The following is an 18,925-nucleotide window of genomic DNA, read 5'->3' as shown; positions in this document are numbered from 1 at the left end:
CATGCTTTGCCCCACCAGTGTTTAAGCAAGATGAGGTCTGTCAGAGCTAACTCCAAGGGCTGGGTACAAGGGTGACAAATCACAGCCAAACTCGAGTGTAGCTGAGGGAGTTCTGCTCTTCCTGCTGTTGCTGGGGGTGGTACAGCTCTGAATCACCTTGTCTGTGATTCAGGGCCCATAGCAAGCAAGAACCAGAAGAGCAGCAGCTGTGTTGCATGTCCAGGTGTCAGTGTGGAGGTGACAAGGAAGGCCAGAGTGGCAGCTGGGAGCTGGCTTGTCTCTGACCTTGTAGGCTTGAGCAGACACTGTTTGCACATCAATCATTTAGACAGTGTGAGCTCCCCTCCTCTCTCATCATTCATGAAGCACAGACATAAACTCTGGTCACTCCCTGGCAGTCACGGTCACCTCACCTGTCCCCAGCTGTAGACCAGGGTTGTACTGCTCCAGGTTTGGCGGTGATATTTTGTAGCCCTAGAGGTGGATGTTTCAGTCCCAAGGTTCCAGCTGTGTTGGCAGCTCATTCCTCAGCACAATTCCTCATCTCAAATGCAGTGGCAATTCAGTCTCTACCTCTCAGCTCAATTTCATCTGTGCTAATTTGAGGGAAATGGAGGCATCTTCTCCCACCAAGTTATCTTCTTTTAAATCCTCATTTAAAGCTTTACTCTTACATCTACAAACCATTCCCAAATGGTAAAAATGGATTTTTATTCAGCTGTTCTGTGTTGTTACTTCCTGCCATCCTCTCCTTTAATCCTTGCTCCAAATGCATCCACCCAGGCAAACATGCTGGGAAAAGTATTTCACTTTAGAGTACTTGGCACAGAGGCATTGGACACCCAAGCTCTTTTTCCTCAGTGTGAGCGTGTCCAGCTTATCTCCAAAATGAACCAGTGTCATGTGCATGGCCATGGAGGAATGACCTGGCCCTCAGCAGGGAAGAAATGGTTACTTTTCTGCCTCTTTGGCAGGAGTTTCAGTGGAATGACTCACTGGGCCCAGGTGGGAGTGGAAGTGCAAGGACCCCATTGGCAGCACAGCAGTTTGGGAATCCTACAGCAGCCACAGCCCTTGGCTTCTTGAAGTCAGGAGAAGTTCCAGCTGTGGCTTTACAAGGCCAGAAGCAGAAACATGCTGCTGTATCCCGACTGAAGCTGCAGCCAGAAGAGCTCTGCAAAGCCTTGCCTGGGGTCTGGTGGAGATAGGAGGAGAGAGCTGGATACCAATTGCACTTGGTCATAGCCGAGTCCTTCAGGATTTCAAGCAGTGCACTTTTACCAAGATATTCTCTCTATTAAAAGTTAGTTTTGCCTGCCAGCTCCTGAATCATATCCAGCACTCTGAGGGAAGTCATGTCTCTCTCATAAACCATTAGTGGGCGAAGAATGCTGGTAGCAAACATGTTGTTGGCACCCCATGAGGACTGCAGTCTTTAGGACATACCTGGGAGTCCTTATGAGCTGGGAAGAGAGATGGAAATAGGAAGAGACGGGGAATTCAGAGCACTCTGGGTGAGGTGGAGAGCAAATTCAGCTTCTTTTAGCTCCAGCAAGCATCAGAATGCTCAGGATGGAGCAAGATTAATTCTTGAGGTGCGTCCCACCTTCTCTGCTTGATGGCAATGCCTGGAGACAGGCACTTCCAGACAGTGACTCAGCCCATCCTACAACCTGTCCAAAACAGACAGGATGGATTACTCTGCGGAGGTGGCTTCCTCTGCCTCGAGCAGTATTAGATGTGATGCCCAGCTTTCTGATGACTGAGTTGGCAAAGCTGAATCCCACCCTTTATTTTTACTGTGGATGGGGTAAAAGCTGCAGGAGAATGAACCATATGGCCTCCCTCACTCTGTTTGCTTTGGAGCAAAACCATGTGCACACACGCACCCTTGTACATGTGTTTGTGTGTATGTTACATAAACTCAAAGGGTTTTAATTTAAGTTGCAGAGACAAGCACAGGATACAGATGCCAGAATCCAGGCTGTCAGTGCATATCCACTAAAATATGGCAGAAGTTTTTTCCTGGGAAAAACTGACTCAAATGCCATGCAGTGACAAAAATGAGACAAAAAGCAAAGAGGAAATGGAAGAAGGGGAGAGAGAGATGATCCCAGCCCCACATTTGGCCCCTGTATGAGGGTGTGGGGAAGTGCTAGGTTTCCTGGGAATGTCTGCTCCAGTTCCCTCCTGATCCTCTGCAATTCTAGCTTGGATGCTGTGTACACCAAGCTACTTCTGCTCTGTGTGGTTTTACTTTTTCCTTTCCTTTTCTTTTGGCTGAACACAGGCAAGAATGTCAAAAGGAATTTGTGAGCGCAAGGGAGGTGAGATGCAGTCTCTGCAAGTAGGCCAAAGCAAGATTATTTCTCCTCTTGCCTTGTTCTCAGAAACAGCACAGCTTATTTGGGCCCAATAAATCCCTCTGAGAAAAGTGCAGTTTGACAGAATTGAAAAAAGAACTGAAAAGAGGGGTGATGTAATGGGAGAGGTCAAGCAATGTTAATTATAATCAGAGCTGTAATATAGATAATGAGATTTGGGGAGTTTTTCTTCAAATCATCGCCTCTAGGCACCTCTGTCTCCTTTGTGGGAGCAAAGGAGGATGCTGTACATAGGGAGCTGTTGTGGTCTCGTCGTTCCTTGCTTTAACATCCAGCCCAAATTTCCTTCAGCAGAGCTTGGCATGGAGGCCTGCTCACACACAGGATAGAAGGCTCTCCATTTTCACTTTCTGCTTACTTTGATCCATTTTTTGAAGGACAAATACTCGGGCCAACCTTGTTATCATGGAATAAATCCTAGAGTCCTTTTCTCCGCTGTGTGATTGCTGCCTGCGCATGTGTAGGATGGTTTGGCTGACTGAACTGAGAGCTGGAAACCCCAAGTTTTGTGAAGCTCTTGCTTTCTGACCTTGCATAATTACTAAACTAGCCTATGCCTTGGTTTTCCTCTCTGTAAAATGGGATTTTGAGTGAGGGTCGCTCTGAAGGGTGATGTCATGTATTATCTGAAGCGTTTTTACAATACAAAGGGTGTTGTAAAAGAGGAGATGAGAGTAAAACCTTCTCTTCTTCTCCAAACAGCTGATACTTAGCCCAGCTTTGCCAGTTTCTGTGGACTGCTAGACTGAGGAGAGCCTCCATGTTTGGGGCAGGAGTTCACCTTTGTGGAGGTTTGTTCGGTGCACATCATGATGTGAACCTAGTGGGGTTCTCCCTTTCTCTTTGAAAGAGTCTTTTCCACCAGCATTTGCTTCAATATTCTTGTCTGTAAAACATGGGGGGACGTGGAGGAATGTTCCAGCTAAGAAAATGGAGGGATTAATCCTGAGATCCCTGCAGAGGAAAATGATTTGTACACAGGACAGAAACAGGCAGGGAGAGTCTCCAGACCTAGCTCCAGAATGTTTGAAGCTACGGGAAATATTCCCCTTAATTTCAGGTGGACTGGGAGCCAAGGCACCAGCTGTGAGGATTAGATTTGTTTGCAGTTGCATCATTGCATCATCATCTTCCATGCAGAATCCAGGGGGATATTGATGACACAGCTTGATCAGTCCTTTGAGCCCCTTTCCAAACTGTCTTTACATAGCAACATCAGGCCCAGGCTCAACTGCTTTCCAGCACTGCTGATTACTTCTATATTTTTCCTGGAGAAGCCCTTTGCATATTTTCCTGACAGGCAGCAGAGAAACCTTTAGGTGCTGATGAGCCACCCATATTATTTCCTGCATAGCTTTCCTTGGAATTTGGAAGGCTTAATGGTGGCCAAAAAGGGGCTGAGCTGAGACTCTGCTGATCCCTCTACTTAGATATTGCCTCATAGTCGTCCTGTGTGTTTTGCATCCAAATATAGGGTATGTTTGCACGGACAGAGGCTGCTTTTGGACAACTTCTCTGAGTCTTACTCAACTGAAGTCTGTCTCCATGTGAACGCAGCTGCATGGCTGCTAAATCCAAGCTGGTCACACTGGGGGGAACTGGACACCTCTGCAGTCCTCCTCTTGCCTTTTTCTCAGTGGTCTGGCTTTCCCAGAACCCAGGATCCTTGACCTCTTTTGCTAAGAACTCTTCTTGTGACCAGCTTTCCTCATTCTGTTGCCTGTATTTACACAGGATGATGAACAGTTGGCATACTGGTGAAAAACAACATGCCTGGAACAAAACTGACTGGCAGGTAGAATCTGCATTGACTAGTCAGGACTTCTTTTTATATCTAATTAATTGAATATATTAACCTAAACATTTATTAATTGCTGAAACTATTCATTAGAGTATATATATAGCAAATAGCATCCTAATTATGAACAGAGAATGTGCATCCTTTGACATGTTTAGAGGTTTTTTTAACTTAGAAGTAACCTATTTTAAATATATGCCACTTGCAGCTTACTGCAAGTCTAGAGGGCATTAGACAAACTCTATGAGGTTTTTGTTATTAGTCATAATTCACTGTCCCTTGATTCAGAGCATGGTTCTGCCAGTCACTGGGAGCTTTTATCCTAATTGTGATGCCTGATTTTTAAGCTTAGTTAGGTCTAGACGTGCCTCACAAGCCCTTTTTGGCAAGAGTTGTTTTTCATCTCATATTTGCCCACCCCTGGCACCACAGAGATCAGGCCTTAGGACAGGGATGGACACCCCAATTTTCTTCCTCAGCCAAACTGGTAGTGTAGAAATATCTAATAGATCAGTGAACATCTTAAAATTAAACTCTTACCCACTAGAACACTGACAGCTGTGTCTACTGGTCTCCTTTTTGTTCTCTTTCTAGACCAAAGAAGCTCTCTTCACAATTCTCCAGGACCTAAGGCCTGAAGATCACTTCAATATCATCGGCTTTTCCAACCGAATAAAGGTCTGGCAGCAGGACCGGCTGGTGCCAGTTACTCCAAATAACATCAGGGATGCCAAAAAGTACATCCATAACATGTCACCTACTGGAGGTATGACCAGAGATATAGATGGGATTAATTGTGTTACCCAGTTGACTACAACAGGACAGAGAGTGGTGAATGTGGTCCTGGAGCATGTAGCAATGAAAAGACACGGGGATTTAGGTCATGGGACAAGGGGATTCCTTCATCTCCACTCAGGGTTATGTGGTCTTTATTAACATACGTGATGGGAAGGTTTCCTCAGATCCTGCCCATTGCAGGGGGTTTGGACTAGATGGCCTTTAAATATTCCCTCCAACCAAAATTACTCTATGATTCTATATACTTATTAAACCCAGTTTGATTTCATTCTCTTGTTTATCTGGTGACACCCTAGGAGTGGGAAAGCTTCCAAGGTTATTTCTTAAGGACACAGATGAAACCATACCCTGGAGAAGGACACACAGGACCAGTATTGTGCAGTTTTTGAAAGGCTCTGTGCAAGCAGGCACATGATTTTGTCTGGGCTGGAAACCCCAGAGATGGAACATCCACTGTGGGATGTGGGATTGCCTTCTGCAGGGGCTTCTCACCTAGTACTGTCTTCTTGTCTCTACCAAAGAGTAACCAAAATGGTATTTAAGAATTTCTCAGCCCTTTTTGCTTGTGCTTTGTTGCCAGGAGGGAAGAGGGCAGAGGAGAAGACCCCAGACCAGTGGCAGAGTGCAGGCATGATTTTTAATTTGATTCACAGGTCTCCTGTGAGGCTATGGACAGTAGTATAAAAAATCCCCAACTATGGTGAGGTTTGTAATCAAACATATTCCAGCAGCTGTGCCCAGAGAGCTGCAAAATGACCTGTTCAAATCCTTCCCTGTGGAAGTAATCACAGCTGCTCGAAGGTCAGGTAGGGCCTTCCCATGGCTGCCCCTGAGCAGTGACTAGCAGAGGAAACCCTCTGATGGAAAAACACGGCAAACAGGATGGTTGGCTGTGCTGTTTGTGTGGTGAGAGGAATTGTTCAGGAAGTGGTCAAGGGACCTGCCCAGTTAAACAATTAGCAATAGTGGGACTAAACTCAGAGAACAAAGCCTTTTACTCCTGAAGTGCCAAGAGAGCTGTGCAGGAGCCAGCTGGGTTTGCCCATGAACCTGCCAGAGAACAAAAGTAAAAGGAAATGATTGACTGTGGTTCAACAGGAAGGTGCAGTGATTCTCCACCACAGGTACTTCAGCTTTGGCTAACTGTGTTTTCCCTATAAAGGTGCTATTCCTTGAGTATCTTCCAGTGAACATGAACACACACAAAGAACACGGTGTGGTTACACTCCTGTGTTGTACTTTCACACCAAAGAAACGGGAGAAAAATCCTGCTGCTAAATACCTGAGCATGTGGCAAAAGGCATTTTTCAGTGCTTGGTAGTGCTGTGATATGACTGAGTTTAAAATTACACACACTGCTACATAGAATGGTTTTCTCCTCTTTCTGAGGAAAAAGTTCTGAAATTTTGAGTCTGCCTGGAGACTGAGAGATTGTTAGGGTGCTTAGGTGCAGGTTTTTTGGTTGAAAATCATTTTGCAAAAGACAGAGTCAGGATTTTTGGACTTTTCAGAAGTCTTTGCTGCTTTTCTGTTCCTTGTCTTGCTGCAGTCACTGGAGCTGTGCACACTGAGTGTCTAGGTATGTGCTGCATGGTCAGACCTTCTATCACATCCTGTTGATAACCTTCCTAGATCTCCCTTTCCGGACCCCCAGGAGTCAGCTGTGTATGGCTCTTAACTCATTTCACCTGCTTTGTTTTCTAAGAGCTGTTTTTAGCCCAGATGTGCTGATTTTGCAGAGGTCCCACAGCCAACCCCTCTGTGCTTTGACTAGAAATACAGGGAGAAAGGGAATACTTGTACTCATTTTCCTGTTTTCCCTTTTTTATTTTATTTTTTTTTAACACACAGTGGGCTTGGATCCTTTTCATGGCTATTCTAATGTACATCTGTTCCCTCATTCACTTTGTTTTCTCCCTCCCACCCCACTTCAGGCAGTTCTGTTCTTCACCAGCCAGTTGTTTTGTGCAAACACACTCCTCAGCTAACCAAACTCTTTCCTTTAAACTTTGTATCCCCCTGGGGTGTGAAGAACAAACCCAACCACTCGTTTTCCCATTTGAAGGCTTTTTTCCTAACTCCATATGCTGTGCCCTTCAGAAAAAATGAGCAGAACTTTTCCTAGTTCAGATACCATCTGGGAGAGTCCCGTAATTAAGTTTAACCGTTTTTTTTTTTTTGGTACCAGCCAGACATGGTATAACTCTGTTTGCCAGGCTGATGGCTGATTGTTGTACATTGAGACATTCAACAGCAATTTCACATGATAAACAGAAATTCATAATTCAATTCATAAGACCATAAACAGCTATGCCAATCTGGTGCTGAGTAACAGAGCTGAACTGAATTAAAGGGCTAGAGCAATTTCATGTGGAGAAAGGGACATCCTGATGTCCAGAGAAGCTGTCACCTCAATAAAGGGAGCTCAGGGAAATTATTCACACCACTCTTAGAAGGGGAAATGAGCTCTAATTATTCTGGTACCTTCCCAGGGACTAATATTAACGGGGCTCTCCAGACTGGGGCAAAGCTGCTGAATGATTACATTGCTCAGAATGACATTGATGCCAGGAGTGTGTCCCTGATCATCTTCCTCACGGATGGGAGGCCAACTGTTGGGGAAACACAGTCATCCAAAATCCTCAGCAACACCAAGGATGCCATCCGGGATAAATTCTGCCTCTTCACCATCGGCATTGGCAATGATGTGGATCACAAGCTGCTGGAGAGGATGGCACTGGAGAACTGTGGCATGACGAGGCTTTTCCAGGAGGATGAGGATGCAGCCAGCCACCTCAAAGGGTTTGTTCTGCTTTTCCTGTTCTTTGGGTTCTCTGGGGAAGCATTTTGGGATGGAAAATCCTTCAAAGAGACACGGCAAGACATTGGAGTTTCCCTGAGGCTCAACTCTGGCTGGGAGAGGCAGAGTATGATCAGATACTCTGAATGGCTTCCCAGAAATTTTCTTCTTCTTAGCAGACCCCCTGCATTGCACTGGAGCTTCCCAGCCCCTCAGAACAAGGCATTTGTTTCCCTAATTCAGATTGTTGTTTTGGACATGTAAACCCAGAGCGTGGGGGGCACAGGTCCCAATTCCTCACAGGTAAATGGTGGGGAGAGAGGATGCATTTCATACAACAAATCAACAACATAAACACCATGGAGGGGATCAGGAATGAAGATTCCAATTTGGAACATAAAATTATTTCTTTATTTTTTGAAAATGACAACCCTTTGCCCAAACTCCAAAATATTTGACTTTGAAAACCACACAAAGATCATTCCTAGGATAACTGTATAGTCACTTAATTCCCTCATTCTTTGTGACCCAAACTCCTCACAAGTTTCCTGCAATCCTCATCCTTCAGTAGGACCAGAGATTATGTTCCTCTTTGGTGATCAGGGAGCTGTAGTCCAAGGGGAGACTCTGGTAAGGAACAGCAGAAAGATACATGACCACAGCTCTGACCAAAATGTCTGGCAATGTGTCAGTATTTCGAAATAAAAATGTTTGGCTTTCACTCCCAAAATGTTAGTTTTTTAACCACAAAAGCTGAAAAGAGACAGTTACTAAGTACTGACCTCTCTCCTGGCTCGTGCCCCTGGAGCAATGAATCCAAGCACTTTCCACCAGAGCTTTGCCTTCTGTGGTGGTTATGTGTGGACAAGAATTCCTTCTAAACCAGATTCTGTAGATCCATCTGTCACTCCTCCCATGTCATTTCCTCCTCAGGACATGTATTTTGGAGAGTAAGTGGAATTCCCTGGCAAATAGAGGTTGTTCTGATTGATTGGGCTACGGGAGCCCAGTGCTGCAAGTACTTGTTCAAACGCCTCTCTGTGATGAACAGCTCACTGTTTATCAAGCTCAGTCATGGCAAACCCATTTGGCATCTGGTGCCAAAATTATACAGAAAAGCACAATCACTGCTGGAGGCCGATTCAAACCTCGGTTGGAGGGAAAACCCAAATGGGTGCCAATGTGATTTTTTTTTTGTGCTCAGTGGGTTGTATTTTTATACAGGCACTTCCTTGAATTGTACTGTAAGAGAGGTTGTATATCTCCACCATTTGTTACAACTCAGAAGTTAATTTACAGAGAGTTCTCAAGTTTAATTCAGTCACATTCTTAAATCTGGTGAGGTCTCTGCATGAAGGACACTGAGTGCTCAGACAGACTTTAAAAGAAAGTCAACCAATTCAGGCTTTGGCTTCCCTTGGAGAGAGAATAAAGCAGAAAGGGTGACTTTAGCTTCCAGACAATCTGTTTAACCAGATGTGTCAAATAAATGCAGCTTGAACTAAAAAAAGGGCTGAGGCCAATTCTTTGTTTATTTACCAAATTAAACTCAAATGACTTGCCAAGAGATGAGCAGTTTGGCATTTAAATGGGAAATATGGGATTCTTGGAGCAGCTTGGGAGGAACCTTCAAAAGCACATTGTTGTAGGGAAAACACAGCACTGTAAACTTGGGCCTTGAGCCTTGTGAAGGTTTTCTGGGCTGTCCAGAGTGAGTGTTCTCACAAGTGTGGCTGGTCACGTTAACAAGGCATTTTAAGGGTTAACCTCCCTGATTCCATGGAAGCAATGCATTGCTCCAACAGAAAATCAGCCACGAGGTAGTGAGCTCTCTTGTGCCAGGCTCCCTGTATAGAGTAGCTAGAATTCCTCCATTCCTTGGAAATGTCCTTTTTATGGGGGTCATGGTGAGATTCCTTCTTGATTTTCTTTCTCTGTTGGCCCTCAGAAAACTGTATTCCTGCCTGTCCTACACTGACCAACCCAATCTAGGGGCCTTCCAGAGATTCAGAAGGTTTGGTTTGGATTCTCTTTGGCTTTGAGGGACCTAGCATTTTGGCCTTACAGCTTCTGGCTCTGGGATACCATGTGTAATACCACTAGAAACCTGTGATTAACACCGTCTTGTCCAAGTACATCTTTTAGTAACTGGGCTGCTTTCTGTGAACCTTGGAAGCCAAGAATTTACTTTTAATGTAAACACTTAAGTGATCACAAATATCTCCTTGCAGAGATCTGGAATCATAGTGGAAGGGAGGGGACTGCCAGGCCATGCTGGGATGGTTCTGGACATACCTAAGAGACTGTTTAGATGCCTAAGGAACAGCGAGCACTAAAATGAGGCAGAGAATAATTTTGGTTTACAGGGACCTCTGGAGATCCTGTATTTCAACCTCCTGCTCTGAAAAGAGCTAATTTCAAGTTTAGGTGAGGTTTCTCAAGGCTTTGTCCACTCAGGTTTTGAAAAGCTCTAAGGGCAGAAACACCCCCACCCTGATTCTCTGGGCCCAGTTAGAGTGGATGGGGTAGTTAAAGTTGGTTCCTGATGGCTCAAACTGCTGCTTGAATGATTAGGAGCCCTTTTAGATAACCTGACTGTGTCCTTGCCCATGTACAAGTGGAAGAGTGTGTTCACACAGTGCTAACAGTGAGAAATGTGTCTTGTTTAAGGTTCTATGATGAAATAGGGACACCCCTTCTCTCCGACATCCGCATTGATTACCCTGAAGAAGATGTGGAGCAGGTCACCCAGAACTTCTTCCCCAACTATTTCAATGGCTCTGAAATTATCATAGCCGGCAAACTCATCAACCGCACCTCGGATAAACTCCACGTGGAGGTGACTGCCAGCAATTCCAAGAAGTACATCCTCCTCAAAACAGATGTGGCTATTGACCTGCCGAGCAGGAATGACATCAGAGGCGTCCCCGGCCTGGAGGATGGCAAAGGGGATAATAATTACATTGAGAGGGCATGGAGTTACCTCACCATCAAGGAGTTGCTCAATTCTCGGCTGAAGAGTGATGACAGGCAGGAAAAGGACAATTTGATGGAGAAAGCCAAGTCAATGGCCCTGGCTTACAATTTTGTTACCCCCTTCACTGTTCTGAAGATGAAAGAGGCTGGACTCCACTCAGAGCCACCTCAGGAGGAGTTTATCAGCCCTTCTACTGATGGCATTGGGGAAAAGGTGCAGAGCCTGCAGGGGCACAAGGCCCCACCAGGTATGAGAGAAGAATAACCTTGTTCTGGTAAGAAATATTCTTGCATGGGCAATGTCTCATGGCTGGCTTTGGCACGGGGGTGAGTTAGACAATGAACTGAAGGGTAAAGATGAGATTTTCATACCAATTTTGCTAATTGTGGGCTGGGTAACCCTAAGAAAGCCTTTTAGGCCCCTCACTCACCCCCTTGAAGCACTTACTACTCTGCAGGAACCACTGGGGAAAAACTGGTGTTCTACATGAAGTTTAAAGTGGCTGCAGGAATATATCCCATAATCTCTCTGAATAATATTTGGGGAACATTATTATAATATGTCTCTTCCTGCTGCTCCATTAGTAATTGTAACAGCCTTCCTTCCCCACTTCTAGGTATACGCAGGGAGCACGACAAACAGAGAATTAAAATCTCCAAAACTTCAGGTCAGTGCCTGTTTTCATGCCTTTAATAATGCAAAATAATAGTGGCTGATTTATGGAAACCTCAGATGCATATCACCGTGGCATAACCATCCCAGTGACCAGCCAAAATTCTGTTTGTTAGACCTACAGAGTAGGGAGGAAAATGAAAACAAAACCGAAATACAGAGAGGATGAGTAATGAGAAGGAGTTGTGAGCAAGGCAGATGATCTATAACACTTGATCCTCATATGTGAGATTTCTGTAGGTTAGGGGAGAACAGAAACACATTCTCTCTGTATTAGTCAAAAAACCTTTTATAAAGTAATAATGCTGAAACATAAAAATGTCGTTGAAGATGGGAAAAAGAGAAAATTCTGTATAGTATTTTACAATTTTCCTGCACCTCTACTTAACTTTTCAAATATTAAACACTGAAGAATAAGTCTACATCAAGATTTCGGACTTGAATTTCTCTTGATAGGGTCAATTTTACCTTAGAAACTAGGATTTTTGGCTTGCCTTAATAATGGCAGATGTCTGATAGTTGATGATAGGTCAAGGATTGTTGAAAAATTAGGATTGTGGGATCAACAGCTGCTGTTGACTGCTCCAATCTGATACCGAGGGCCAGGAGGGGTCAGTGTGAGGTGCACCCATGCAGCAGCCCTTGGTTAGAAAGCACACTTCTGTGTGCTTTGGGGGATGTAGCCTGCCAAGAAAGTATGGAGGAGTTCAAAACACCTACATGGTAATTCCCATAAATCACTGAAATTATATTCCAGGAAGAAAAATATCCTGATTTTCACCTAGACTGTTTTGGGTTTTGAGTTGTCATTGAAAACCCAACCTCTTCGTGAGTAAAACAAAACAACCTTTGTGATAAACAAAGCAAAACTTGGCATTTCCTGGCAAACTCCATCTGACCCTGTAAAAACAACAAACCAGGAGGATTTAGAAAAAACAGGGACAAACACACTTTAAAGAGTTTTGCTGCAATCTTGGACGCTGCACTTTTGTGCGAGCCTCTCACATTTATTATCTGTTTTTCCATGTCTTCTCAGCGGATGGGGACCCTCACTTTGTCATTGATTTTCCTGCCAGCAAGTTCTCTGTCTGCTTCAATATTGATGGAGAACCAGGGGACATTCTCCGGCTGGTCTCTGATCACAAGGAATCTGGTGAGCAGCCAAGTCAAGCAGTTTCTTGCAGAGGAAAACCAAAGTGTAAGGCCAGCCCTGCAAGAGTAAGACCAAGCACAAGGTGCTTCACAGGGAAGAAAGTGATAGGAAATTAGAAAAAGTTTCTTCTATGGTTCAACTTCACCCAGTTACAAAGTCACAGCTTGCAAATAAAAGATCTGGACTCACCAAAATTACTCTGCTATGGGAATTTCCCTCTTTACTTACAGTACTGTTTGGTTTAGGACAGAGCAAAGCACCCAAACAGGCTCACCAAGCACCATGGCTCTTTTAGTAAAGAAACCACCAAACTGGCTAGCGAGTCACGACACACATGTCAAAACCCACATGATTCAGGACCTGCTTTACCCAAGCCAGCCTGATCCTCAGGGGCTCAAAGTGTGGTCTGATCCGATCTGGAATGCTAAGCAGGGCAGCTAATAAGCAGATTATGTCCTGAGCAGGGCAACAGTGGGAGAAAGGGGTGTTGAAACCAGAAACAATTCACAGACTTGTTTTACAAAACCCTACAATAAAGCTGTAAGGATTCTGTTTTGTGTGGCAGTGGTCTAGCCCCCATATTTGTGTTCATGTCTGCCTTAGTAAGATACAGCTCCAGGCAATGCTTCCTTTCAACTTCTTTCACAGACTGTTTGTGCTACTGCTTGAATGATTTCGTGGCTCAAATTGCAGAATGAGCTTGAGCAAAACAGACTGTAGCACTAGAACCTTGAGTCTTTGAAGACAGAAATGAGAGATCCCATCAGGAATGATGGGATATGGAGCTAATTTCATCTTAGTGTTAATGGCTTGGGTTTAGCTTGTGTTAGCAACAAGCCTCCTCAATTGTCACCGTTCAGTGTGTCTTTAGAGGCTTGTGGGAAGTGAGTCACTGTCTTATGGACAGTAAGTCACAAAAATTATTAAAATGACTGGGAATCTTACTGTGGACATCTAGGCTTTAATTGACTCAGTGGGATCTTCACCTTAGAATACTCAAAAGTGGTTCTTTTTGTGGCATTGTGTACACTGTATGAGGATTAATGGGGCTGGGGGTACCTGCCTGCAGAGAAGGCCAGTATTTCTGAGCTTGGGTAAATTTATGTGCTCTGTATGAGGTGAAAATTTTATAACAGACTGATTATACTCTTTTGAATAGTGGTAAGTGAAATAATTGAGCACGAGATGGTGAGCCTGCATGTCCTCAGTCACAAGCCTTGTGTCATTGAGACAATAGACCTATTCCTTCTGGGCCCCTTCCAACTCTGACTGTTCTGTGACTCTGGGATCCTGGGATCCAGCTTTCATTTACTGATTGTTCTCCTGCAAGGTGTAACTGTGAATGGACAATTAATTGGAGCTCCCGCACCACCCAACGGCCACAAGAAGCATCGGACTTACTTCAGCACCATCACCATCCTCAGCAATAAGCCAGAGAGGTCTTACCTGGAGATCACACCCAGGAGGGTCATCCTGGATGATGGGGAAAGGCTCGTCCTGTCCTGTGGCCGGAGTGCTGTCGTGCGAAGCAGGAGCCTCGAGGTGTCCATCTCTGCCTACTCCAACATCACCGTGACGATCCGGGACTCCATCAGCTTTGTCATCCTCATCCACCACTACAAGAAGCCAGCTCCATACCAGAGGAATCACCTGGGGTTCTACATCTCCAACAGTAAAGGCCTCTCTTCTGACTCCCACGGGCTACTGGGTAGGTGACAGGTTCTCAGGTTCAGAGCTCTAAATCAGACAAAAATGATCCTTCCGAGCAGAGACAGGAAAAAGGCAGGTGGGGATTAAGTTCCCAGGTCCTCTCTCAAACAACTTCTCTATTTTTAGTATCTCCTACTCCTCTCCTGTCTTTTCCTGTATGAGCTACCTCTCCCTATCCCCGCTGTGCCTGGTTTTCACATTTCCACTCTTTTAATGATCAATACAGTTACTATTAGAATACAGTACTTGATGGTCCCAATACAGAGACAGAAACCAAATCTTCCCCAAGAACTTTTTATGGCCCCTTTTTTCCAAATGTCAAGTGAAAGAAGAGCCACCCTACCTTTTGAAGGAACTAGGCTTTAGGTAGGCTCAGCCAATGAGAAGTATTAATGGTTTTGGTCACGTATGGGTGCAGAACTCTAAAACTTTTACCATAGTTTCTGTGTCACTCAGACACCCCCAGGTGAAGCAGGAGGTGATCCCTTAGGGTTTTAGCCTCAGGCCAGTCTCATGCACAAACCTCTAAATCCACACTTAGGTTTGGCCTAGAAGAACTTGCTCCCAAGAAGGCAAGGGAAGAGAACTTGAAGCTTCAGGCCTAGAACTTATTGCTTGCTGATGGGCATTGTGTGGGTTATTAACCTCTAGTAACCATATCCCACAGAAGGGACCTTACTACTGGCACCTAAAAACACTCTTGAGCTCTTTAGTGTACTTTGACTTGTGGTTAAAAAAATAAAAAAAAAAAGGTAGGGTTTTATTCTAACCTCTGTGTTTGTGGGATTTAGAAAAGAATCACAGGAACAAGATTCATCCTGTTGTTGCAGAGAAGCCCTTTAGAAACCCGTAAGCTGAGAATCCTCCAATGTGTCCTACCAAAAAAACCACAAACCACAACAATTTATAAACAGGCACAGATCAGCCAGTCATGGACTCTATCTTGCCTTGCAGGTCAGTTCTTGAACCATGAAGTTAAGCTTCTTCAGGAATCTCTAAGCACACATCGTCAGGAGGCTGGGCAGAACCAAACGGAGCCGTTGAAGGCAAACCCTACAAACACCCTGAAGGTGAAGGGACGGCTCGTTCCTGTTGTGTGGAAGCAGAGGAGGATCTACAATGGCCAGCAGGAAGTCAACTGCTGGTTTGCCAAAAACAACGCAGACAAACTGATCGATGGGAGCTATAAGGACTATCTGGCTTCTCATCCCTTCGACACAGGGACCAGCTTTGGGACAATCAACAGTCTTTAAGAGCGGTCACAAAAATGTGCTGCGGCAGCACGGGTGACAGCAGGTCCCTTCTGAAGCCTCTATTAGGCAACTTATGAATATTTTCTTACTTTTTGGTGCCAAAGAAATCAAGGATTTTACCCTTGAAAATTAGCTATCTCTCTTTCATGCTAGATGAACACTGTTCATCAAATTCCTGAAGAAAAAGAAGGCTGGGGTGAAGGGATGTGGTTAAAGGCATGATTGGTGCTCTCCCAGTGGGAAGGGAGGGAGAAATAAGCCAGTGAGCAGTGAGTGCAGAGGCTGCTGGCCTTAAAACAAACCCATGCAAGGATCTGTGCAGTACCCCCTGGGGCTAGTGGGTCACTCCATGGGAGGCACATCATACAGCACAGTGCCTGTTGAGGCGATATGCTTTGCAAAGAAGTCACTTGGAGCACCTGCTCCAACCTTGGTCCATGGGGAAAGGAGAGAAAGACAGAGAGAGGAGAGGTGGGTGGATATTCACCTGCGGTGCCCCATTAGCATCAAACAAAATCAAAACCTTAAATCAACAGGCCACAGGAGGTTATTGCTTTCCTGGTTAGTGGGATGAGGTCTGCATTTGCCAATAAGCATGATGTTCTCTGAACCACTACAGACCCTTAAAACAGTGGTGAAAACCTTGATGTGGTTTATTGCTGTCTTTTAAGCACACAGGCTGTGTGCTTAAAAAGCACCTCTGGTCCTCAGCAGCAACAGGAGTGGTGCAGGCTCCCAATCCATGGAGCAGTTAATTCAACGTAATTCAATTTAAATAACATTGCAGGGTTAGTGATTTCTTGAGTCTTGACTCCCTCAGAGAGAAACAGAGTTGCACCGTGAGCTTCCAACAGACCTGCCACGTCCTTGAGCATCACATCCCTTCTGCTCAGCGAAGATTAAAATTTCCTAAGGGATGACAAACCAGAACCCACGACAGCTTGTGAGCCTACAAAGCAGCCTCTTGAATTTCGGCTAGACGTCTCTAGCTGCTTTTGTAATCAGGGAGGAAGTCTTTATTTATTCCAAATTGTCAAAAAATTTTCATCCCGATTTCCCCTGGCTTCTTCTCCTTCCTTACACTGCAGGAATTTGTGCGCAGCAGGAATTTGGCAGCAGGAGGTTACAGAAGGGTCTGCCAGCCACCCCCACTGCAGGTGGTGCTCCAAACCCAAAACTGCAAGGCTGTGGTGTATTTTAAAGTGAGGCATCACTGAGCAATGCTATAGATCAGCCACAGGGGAGTTTTAGCAGAGAACTTGTCCAAAGAGGACTTGACAACCACAAAGACATTTACATGGCAAGGCCAAACTGAGCTCATGTGTACTCTGCCTTTCCAGAATTGAGAAGGAGGGAGGCTGGGTGTGGAAGCATCTCCAGGAATTAAATTATATCCATGTGTTAGAAGAAAATAGTTGCCAGAGACCTACAGAAATAGGTTCAATCTTGACTGATTTTTTTGCATATTTAACAATTAAATCATATTGTTTCTGTAGGAGCTCCAGCTGCTGGGGGTGGGGTGGTGATTTTCCAGTTGCTTGATCAGCTCGTTAGAGCTGCAAGCACCGTGGCAGCAGAGCAGGTGGCAAGCACGGTCTCTTACTCACACCATGTGCTGCCTGGAAGAGGGAAACAGCTAAAAGCACCGAGCAAGATTTAACTGCACTCTGGAAGATCCTTACGGAGAGCTCAGTTAGTACAAAACTCATGCCAAGGCTCGTACTTTGGAACAGAACATAAAGAAGAAACTACTGCTTTGGGCCCTGCTATCTTGAGAAACAGCTCTCCTGCGAGGGAGAACTGAAGGCAAGACCTTCAGCACAGTCCTGAGTGTGGAATAATAGCAGAGGCTTAATGCTCTGCAGTTTGCTCACGGGCCAGAAAGAGATGAGGAAGAACAGCTGTGAAGTTGACTTCTCTGCCCAAGAAGACAGTAGGAAGATCACCCACAGCCCACATCCAACCAACCTCCCATTTCACTAGCACAGAGTCAACAGGACAGTGGCAGTGGCTTTCTAGACACTCCAGGGTTTGGCAGGTGTTTCCATACTGTCCTTATGGACCCCTTCCTTCTCCTCCCACATTGTGCTGTCCATGTGTATTGCTAAGGGGAGTGACTGGCTTAGGCTCTCCCATCATCTCTTCTGTATATAGATATGTATATAATATATATAAACACACACCTACTGCTAATAATTCAGGTGCATCATTGCTCCTCTTTCTCCTCCTCCAGCCAAGGAAACGCATTTCTGTCAGGGCCTGAAGATAGCAATGATCAAGTCCAACTTCTCAGCGATATGAAGCACCTGGAGCAATATACTCAAAGTCTCCTTAAGGCTCCAGTTATCCATTTCACAATAAATATTTTACAGTGAACACTGCAGTGAAGCTTTCATTTGGCAAAGATAAAACAAGCTTTGAAGCTAAGGTTGTGCGTGTTTTATGCTGCTGGACTGAAAGAACCACTCACAAGTTAACAATAAGTTGGGAACCAAAGTAATTTCAGTGGAAAATTAAAGGTCACTGATGTTCTGTAGTCTCTATACACTTGGTAGGAGGCAAGAACAGACCCTAGGGTTTTACTCCCACATTACAATGAGAGTTTAACCACAGACTTTAAATACAGTAGAATAGGACGTGGGAAAACAGTTTGTGCTCCTGCTGCCCCAAGAGCAAAGGCAGGTCATGGACTGTAAACTTCAATTTTTTGGGGCATCACAACACTTCCCTCTCTCATGAGGGGGAATACATTCAGGCTTGGTACTCAAAGCCCTTCATGCTAGCCCAGAGAGCTCCCAGACCTCCACTGCAACAACTGCATAGAGATGCATTTGTTCTCATTTCCAAGAGTGTCACAGAGCACTTGGATTCACAGGGATATGGCTAAAGATTGCATTGCTCAGACAGCTCAGGAATGAGGCTGAGCAATCACTGTGGAGTGCAATGGAAACAACTGCACAGCACTATTTCAGAGATGGGAAGGGAACAGGGCTGCTGAAACAGCACTGGCTACACAAGGACTGAGAGGGAGAACCTTCCCCCACATCTTACTCGTCCTGCTATTGCCTGTTGAGAACCTTCTCAGACAGGTTCAGCTAAGGGCTAAAATGAAGGTCATGTCACTCACAGTCCATTTTAGGACAAGGACATTGCTTTGGCCAAATTTGCATTCTTCACCCATTGCAGGGTTGCACTATGCAGCCCTATAGCAAGAGCAAAACCCCAAATACCAGTGCACCTCCTAACAGGGACCCAGTTTCTAAGCCCAAGGGAAAGTCATTTTAATCTATTTCCAGTCAAAACCTTACACAGCACAGGACTTACTCCAGCCCCTACCAGTGCACAGCTCCCCAGACAAGCAGAAGTTGTGCTGTGAAACA

General features: G+C 45.0%; 1 protein-coding gene across 2 annotated transcripts in view; it reads left to right on the top strand.

Moving 5' to 3' along the window:
- The window catches only part of ITIH5 (inter-alpha-trypsin inhibitor heavy chain 5), a 43,888-nt gene extending 25,960 nt beyond the window's left edge, over positions 1–17,928 (top strand). The window contains exons 8-14 of one of the 2 annotated variants that reach the window (XM_010407813.4): positions 4,777–4,948; positions 7,473–7,782; positions 10,451–11,004; positions 11,374–11,424; positions 12,466–12,582; positions 13,913–14,290; positions 15,247–17,928. In XM_010407813.4, the coding sequence (XP_010406115.4) occupies positions 4,777–4,948; positions 7,473–7,782; positions 10,451–11,004; positions 11,374–11,424; positions 12,466–12,582; positions 13,913–14,290; positions 15,247–15,545 (1,881 nt within the window). In that variant the 3' untranslated portion in view covers positions 15,546–17,928. The other variant, XM_019290893.3, reaches the window with a different exon arrangement.
- The last annotated feature ends 997 nt before the right edge of the window (positions 17,929–18,925 follow it).

Source organism: Corvus cornix, chromosome 1A (assembly GCF_000738735.6).
Source record: "Corvus cornix cornix isolate S_Up_H32 chromosome 1A, ASM73873v5, whole genome shotgun sequence".
Taxonomy (NCBI): domain Eukaryota; kingdom Metazoa; phylum Chordata; class Aves; order Passeriformes; family Corvidae; genus Corvus; species Corvus cornix.
The sequence above is the reverse complement of the archived record's forward strand: the minus strand, read 5'-3'. Positions and strand labels throughout refer to the sequence as shown.